At 44.1% G+C, this 7,632-nt stretch overlaps 1 protein-coding gene across 1 annotated transcript; it reads right to left on the bottom strand.

Annotated features, from left to right (window-relative positions):
• Positions 1-262: 262 nt before the first annotated feature.
• Positions 263-7,172, bottom strand: dnajc24 (DnaJ (Hsp40) homolog, subfamily C, member 24). The gene is made up of 5 exons (XM_061722592.1): positions 7,001-7,172; positions 4,643-4,746; positions 4,257-4,389; positions 1,201-1,269; positions 263-1,116 (listed from the first exon to the last, which is right to left on the bottom strand). Exons 2-5 carry the CDS (start codon positions 4,742-4,744, stop codon positions 923-925), a joined length of 498 nt encoding a protein of 165 aa, XP_061578576.1. The 5' UTR covers positions 4,745-4,746; positions 7,001-7,172; the 3' UTR covers positions 263-922.
• Positions 7,173-7,632: the final 460 nt, after the last annotated feature.

Below are 7,632 nucleotides of genomic sequence, written 5' to 3'. Positions count from 1 at the left end.
CGTATAGTGTGATCAGACGTGAGTATTATGAACGTATAGTGTGATCAGACGTGAGTATTATGAACGTATAGTGTGATCAGACGGGTCGCATCAGAGCATCGGGTCGTACAGTGTGAGAACATAAATCGTGGACTGTGAACTTTTGAACTCAAGAGATCTTGTCGTGCAGTTTCAGATGGGACTGAATCAAATTATTTAAAATACATACACAGTTTATGCCCAGCTTTAGCCAGTCTCCAGATCTCAACCCCATAGAAAATCTTTGAACTGAGTTGAAAGTCTGTGTTGCCCAGCAACAGCCCCAAAACAACACTGCTCTAGAGAAGATCTGGACGGAGGAACGGGCCAAAATACCAGCAACAGTGTGTGACAACCTTGTGAAGACTTACAGAAAACGTTTGACCAACAAAGGATATATAAAAGTATTGAGATACAAATATTTTCCACTATAGTTTGCAAATACATTCTTTAAAAATCAGACAATGTGATTTTCTGGATTTGTTTTTATTAATTTTGTCTCTCATAGTTGAGATATACCTGGGATGAAAATTACAGGCCTCTCTTATCTTACGTTGGAGAACTTGCACAACTGGTGTCTGACTAAATACTTTTTCCCCCACTGTATCTGGTCCTTTCCAAGTCTGAAAGCCAGATGAATCCAAACTCTGGTGAAGACTTTTTTTATATTTATTGATGAAAAGTTAAGGCAAAATACAGATCCAGAAGGATAAACTATGACATAAATGTCATGTATGCATCTTTAGACGAAGACTTCCTGGTGTGAACCACTGCTCCGAGAAGAGTTTACATCCACGTCCGTCAGAGATGTTGCTCTGGTCAGGTTGCTGCTGGAAAACCTGAGCAGTTCTTGTGATCTGTACCTTCATCCCGCAAGGACGAGTCCAGACTGGCAAGGCTTTTGTCACTTCAGCACCTGAGCTGTCCAGCCCGACGACCACGAGACCAACACGCTCAAGGAACACGTGTCGCAGCAGACCAACACGCCTCGCTCCTCCTCCTCATCCTGCCTGGTCCGCTGTACCTCCTCATCCACTTCCTCCTCTGAGATGCTGAACTGTCCTCCACAGCGACAAGTGTGTGAGAACACGCCCTCCCCTGGAACGACAGACACACCTGCCTCCGTCAGGTACCTGCTGGGTTTTCACATGTCTGAGCTTCTACCGACGCTGAGTGCGTTACCTCCATCCCAGGTCATGTCCTCCAGAGACACCGTGGAGTCGACAGGACGGTCCTGCTTCAGTTCCTGAGCTGGAAAAGTACATGAATACAGCGGAACATCAGAATACTACAGCGGGACATCGTAAAAACTCAGCGGTACGTTGGGATATTACAGCGCAAGTATCTGTAGTGATAGAAAAACACGATGTGACATCAGCTACAAAACAAATATGTGGAACTTGCTCTACCGCTAACATAAAAGAAAGAAAACCCCTCAACTATTAACTAAACACTGATGAAGTTCAGACACTGAGTTAGTACTGTGTGTGGATCAACAGAACCGTTTCATAAAAGTGTCCTGGACAGAAGTGATGCATCTTTAGAGCGGACGCTTCAGTCCAGGGACCAGTGAAACCGTCCACCTGTGGACAGGTGTGTTCTGCTCCGCCGGATCCGCTTTCTGGTCCACTAGCACTCATTTCAGATGTTTTAGTAGTAACACTTGTAATAAGGATGTTCTGACGGATGGGATCAGAACTAATATAAAGTTAGCATCACAGGTTAGCATAAGCTGTCAACCACATTAAAACGGCTAACTGTGATTGATGTGGTCACCTCAGCTCTTTATGACACGGCGTCACGCAGTACTAGAGTAGTACTCTTCAGGAACTTGTGGATGACATCAGAGGAGGCGTGTCCAGACCTCCTTAAAAGACCCGCGCTCAGATGTAAACCCCTGAGGATCCACCACGTGCTTGGTTTCTGAGAAAGCTGCAGCAGCTGCGACAAGGTGTGTAGCTGACTTTACTACACCGTCTGAAGACCAGCATGCTGCATTACGGCTGCACGGGGTAGAGAGCTGCATTAGGATTGGCTCCCAACACAAATCTCGTGGGAACGGGTGGTTTGAACTTTGCTGCGGGCGAGAGCGGGCGGTGAAAAAAAAACTGCGGGATCGGGATGTATCTAGCGACAAGATGGAAATCAATGACGTGGAAAAGAACCTCAAACAAGGTCTTTACAAAACAAAGACAAAGCAAGGCAGATATTTGGAGAAACTTTGTTTAGTGTCTTTGGAGCATCTTGGAAAAACGCACAGGATTCAAACTGCAGTCGGCGGCAACATTCTCTTCCTCCACAGCAATATAATGGCCAAGTGATTCATTTGTTAAATTAATTAGTTTCATTCGTTAACTTTGTTTATTTTATTATTTTATTAGTGTTATTTGAGCCACTCACAGCCTACTCTCGTTGCTATAACCTCAATCACATAATTGATGCAGCGTGAAAGGCAAAATAGCTTTACAGATGCGGAGTGGATATAAACACTGCAGGAGCGCGCGGGAGTGTAACACACAAGTTGCGGGTGCGGGCGGTAATGGTCAGAAATTCAGCGGGAGCGGGATGAAGAATTCAGTCAGGGCTATGCAGCGCTCTAGCACTTGTTCTTTGTTAAACATCGGCGATTGGCTCAGTGGGGGAGGAACCTGCTATCTGGAGTTCAACTACGGAGGTGGATGGATGCCGGGTTGGCGACAAAAGGGCGGGAAATAGATGGAAAGATGACGGACGGAAGGACGGACAGATGTTCACAGGATTCCTTTGAACCATTAACTCCTGAAGAAACAGTCATTATCAGCTCAGACAGCCCGGCGGTGATAATGACTGAACACCAGTAATTAAATGTAGCTTTTAATTAGTGAAACAGTGTGCGAGGAGTAATATCTGCTAAACTCGTGATGACTGAAATAGGACTGACGGCCGGACGAGGGCGGAGCCGTCCGGGCCCTCGTGTCTTACACCGTTGAGTGAAAGCAGGGTTGTTTCACACGTTGTTTACAGGCGCACCAAGGAGTTGGTCGTTGAAACATTACGCTCATGTCAAGGAACACCTCACTCGTAGGAAGTGTCCTCCAACTGTGGCGGTCTCCCGTCCCCGCCAGCTGCAGAAACCAGACAAGTAGCTTTGGACTCCTGTCCTGGTCGTCCGTAGCAACAACTGATGATAACTTTACAGTCATCAGCAGCCAGGAAGCAAACAAGAAGAAGCCTGGATGGGCCCGTCGTCCCATAGCAACAATCCTGCAATAGTCCTGCCTACAACGGTCCTGCAATAGAAGTTTTATACTTGTATAATTATAATATATTTAATTGTTTCACCTTCCTTTGGTACTTAAAGAGCTCATGCTTTCCTGTCGGCATTATTGATCAGGTTATTGACCAGGTTATGTAGGGCTGTGACTAGCTGTTTCCACATGACGGCTCCTGATTTCACCAGGAGGCACCAGAATCTGATCAGACCTCAAGAAGAAAGCGTGGATTCCCGTCTCTGAAACGGAACTAGCAGTTTGAAGCCTTCATCAGGGTCATCATTAGGGGTGGGCAAAAATATTGATACGGCAATATATCGCGATACATAGTCTCCTGATACGATATCGATATTCAATGTATGTATCGCGATATATTGCCGTATCAATATTTTTGCCCACCTCTAGCTGCACTTTATTTTGTGATTTCAGTGTGGGTGAGACACTGCATTTTATTTTTGTCATTTTAAGTCAGGGGTAAGTAGCTGTACTGTATTTTTGTGATTTCAATTTCAGTGTGGGTGAGACACTGCATTTTATTTTGAGTATTTTGTATCTAAGAATAATGCACACACTGCACTTTTAATTGTGTGTTTTTTCATGCAAATATGTTGCATAATTAAAATGGAAAGTTTGAATTACATTGTTTTGACTCAATTCTGTCCAATGCATTATCACTATCATCTGATGTACATATATACAACTTGGATTTTAAGATGTGTAATGCATTTTTAAATTTTTCGGTGAACTATGTAGAATAATCGGGATATCGCAATTTGTATCGTATCGTGGCTCAAGTATCGTGATGCGTATCGTATCGTGAGGTCCTTCCCAATACCCACCCCTAGTCATCATAAAACATTTAGACATCCCTTAAATAAGACCAAAAGGAGACAGAAACAATAGTAAGCCACCAATCAGGGTCTGGGGTCTCGACTCTCAGACTTTCAACCGGTTCACAGAGGGGTAGGGAACCTGAAAAGATCTCACCTCTCCTCTGCAGGTCGTACAGTCTCCTGGAGTTCTGGTCACCGAGGATCTTCCAAGCTGCATCAACTTCTAGAAACTTCCTGACAGCAGACTCCGTTTCTGAGGAACCGCCTCCCAGCCGGTCTGGGTGGTACTGTGGACACATGAAAGACTTCATACTAAGGTCTCTGGAGCTCTGGACTTCCCTGCAGACATACGGTCAAGTGAGGACATGGAAGTCATGGATGTTAGTGTCCACTGTCAAGCAGTCCAGTCCTTGAACTCTGGTTCCATATTGGCTGCTGCCTCTGCTGATGACATCACCACCACCACTGACTCCTCCTTCCCTCTGTCTGCACCTCCTCAACAGGTAAGGGAAGTGGGCGGAGCAAGGAAAAACTGCTCACCTGCAGGGCCAGCTGCTGGTACCGGTGTCGGAGCTGCTGGACCGAGTCTGACGGGCTGGCACCCAGAACTTCATACAGGTCCAAGTCCTGCGCCGCACACATACCTGAAACAGTGAGAGAGGAAACCGTTGTCACACCTGAAACCACCTGAGAATCCACCAGGACACCTGCTGAGACAGAAAGGGACTCGGTCTTAGTTCTGGCTAAACACCGGTCCAGGTGCTGTTATCAAGACCAGGTCTCAGACTCTCCATCTGGAAGACATGGTCATGCTGTTTCCACAGTGATCATAAGTTTGAGCTCATTGCCCTCAGGGCTTGATCCTCGGACTGTTATTCAACCTCTCCGTGGTTCTGGTACCAGCTCATACATGTAGTGATGCTGGTATGCAGACGACTCTCACGTTTACTTGGCCCCTTCAGCTCATGAATCCACTCGCTCCCTCAGACTGAAGCAGGTGAGCAAACTAAACATCCCTCAACCCCCAACAAAGACAGAAGAAATAACTGGACCGGTTTCAAGGTATGAAGATGAACCCCGACCTCGCAGGTCTTGGACTTTTAAATGACTCCAGAATGTCGGCAGCTGAGAGAAACCCCAGTGGTCGCTACAGGAACCAAGCCTCAGAATGGGGGACAAAAGGTGATTTAAGCGACTTTGAACATGTCATGGTTGTTGGTGCCAGACTGGCTGGACTGAGTATTTCAGAAACTGCTGATCTACTGGGATTTTCACCCACAACCATCTCTAGGGTTTACAGAGAATGGTCTGAAAAAGAGAAAATATCCAGTGAGCGGCAGTTCTGTAGAAGTTGCCTTGTTCACCGGATGCTCTTATTTTAAACCACTTGCCTAAGCTAGGCTTGACACTGAACAAAAAACGAGGATTGTTAATGGGTATTACAGCAGCAAAGAAACTGGTGGCAACCCGGTGGAAACCCCCACATACATTATCCTTTTGCATGGGTTCTGTCGTATATGGATATTGTTTATTTAGAGTTATCAACTGCGAGAGTTCACGGTGCAAAGGAGTCAGCAATAGAGGCTTGGCATACACTATTATCAAAACTTCATAGCCTCTTAGTCTGATACAGATTGAGAGATGATGTCCTGGATCCAGGGGGTGGGTGGGTAATGTCTGTTATTAGGGGTGGGCAAAAATATCGATATGGCAATATATCGCGATACTTTTCCAGCTGATTCAATATCGATATTCAAAATTTGAATATCAATTTTTTATTTTTTTTTATATATTTTTTTTAAATATTTTTTATCCCCGATTTTTTCCCCATTATATCACCCAGTGCTCCTGCCTAAGTGACAGTCCTGGGCATTGCCACTCTCTACCAACCCTGGGAGGGCCCTGCACTGAGCTCAGGTTTTACTTCACGTGCCTGCTCACTGTGCCTGTCCTTGGTTTTAGTACCCATCTTTCTTGTGTTTATTATCATTTGCCACATAATTAAAGCAACCTCATACTAAATTTAATGTTAATTTCATATGATGTAAATAATGTGAAAAACATATACAAATATGTTGTAACTTTAGCTTGTATAGTTATAATAAAACATTATTTTGAATCAGTTTGTCCCATGAATTGTCACTATAATCTGATGAACGTGCAACTCGGATTTTAAGATCCATCACTATCATCTGATGTACATATATACAACTTGGATTTTAAGATGTGTAATGCATTTTTAAATTTTTCGGTGAACTATGTAGAATATAATAATCGGGATATCGCATAATCGGGATATCGCAATGTGTATTGTATCGTGGCTCAAGTATGGTGATGCGTATCATATCGTGAGGTCCTTCCCAATCCCCACCCCTAGTGGTTATGATTTTATTTCTATTTATTTATATATTTATTTTTGCCCTTAATTTATGTGTTAATTTTGCATTGTTATACTTAATAATATGGGCATTCATTCTTATTTGTTTGTTAAACTATCAAATACATGCACCATGTTGTTTTTTCAGAAAAAAGAAATAAAAATGTGATCACAAAAAAAACAGAACTGTCCAGACTTTGATGACAACCTGGTGACGATGATTAATTAGAATCAGGTGTGTTAAAGCAGTGAAAGGACACCGGCCCTGTGGACTCTACAGTTTCAGTGTGGAAGCTTCAGGAGGAACTCGTCATGAAAAACAGGCGTTTTTAATTAAGTTGTTAATTATAATATCAATAAAACATCAGAAGGAGGCAACAGGTCCGACTAAAGATGTCCGTCTCATGTATCTGTTTCATGAGTTTTATGTTCCGAGACATTTAAAAACAGAACACCGGCCGCGGAGCTTGAATATCCGAGCTGAACCTGAACCGCCCGAGCAGCGCCTGGTTCCGACTCACCGAGCTCGGTTCTGCCCCGCGCAGCCCCGCTCTGCTCTGACGGGCCGCGCCTGTTAGAGTTCGGTTCGGGTAGTCAGAGTTCTGGTCGCGATTCGGGATGAGCAGCTGAGAAAAGCTCACATTCGGTCCGGGTTGACGAGCTGCGTATCCACATCATGACTCCCCCAGAAACCAGCGCTGCTGGTTTAGAGTTCCGCCCACTTCCGGTGGCTCGTGTTCCAGCTCATAGATATACTGTATACAGTTTTAAGTATCAAGGTAAAGCCTATATATATATATATATATATATATATATATATATATATATATATAGTGTGTATATATGTTCCAGCTGACTGCTGCAGGCAGCTCACAACTGAAGGATATCTGACTGGGTTCAAAAACCCAAAGAACCATGGTTCTGAAATATTCAGGGTCCAACGTACAAACAGAGCACAACAACCCAATAATAATAATGATGTATTGCCTCATCCTGCCACAGTATCACTAATAATTAGGGTTGCCAACTCCCTGAAGAATAAATAAGGGACACTTCATCGGCAGGCCAATTTCTGCTGCTTTACCAAAAAATGCTACCTAGTGGTTTTCTACCTTTTGTAGAGCTACAATTTTACTGTGTTTTACTCCCTAGC

The sequence above is a fragment of the Cololabis saira genome, chromosome 5, assembly GCF_033807715.1.
Source record: "Cololabis saira isolate AMF1-May2022 chromosome 5, fColSai1.1, whole genome shotgun sequence".
In the NCBI taxonomy this organism is placed as follows: Eukaryota; Metazoa; Chordata; class Actinopteri; order Beloniformes; family Belonidae; genus Cololabis; species Cololabis saira.
This window is presented reverse-complemented; position numbering and strand designations above follow the sequence as displayed.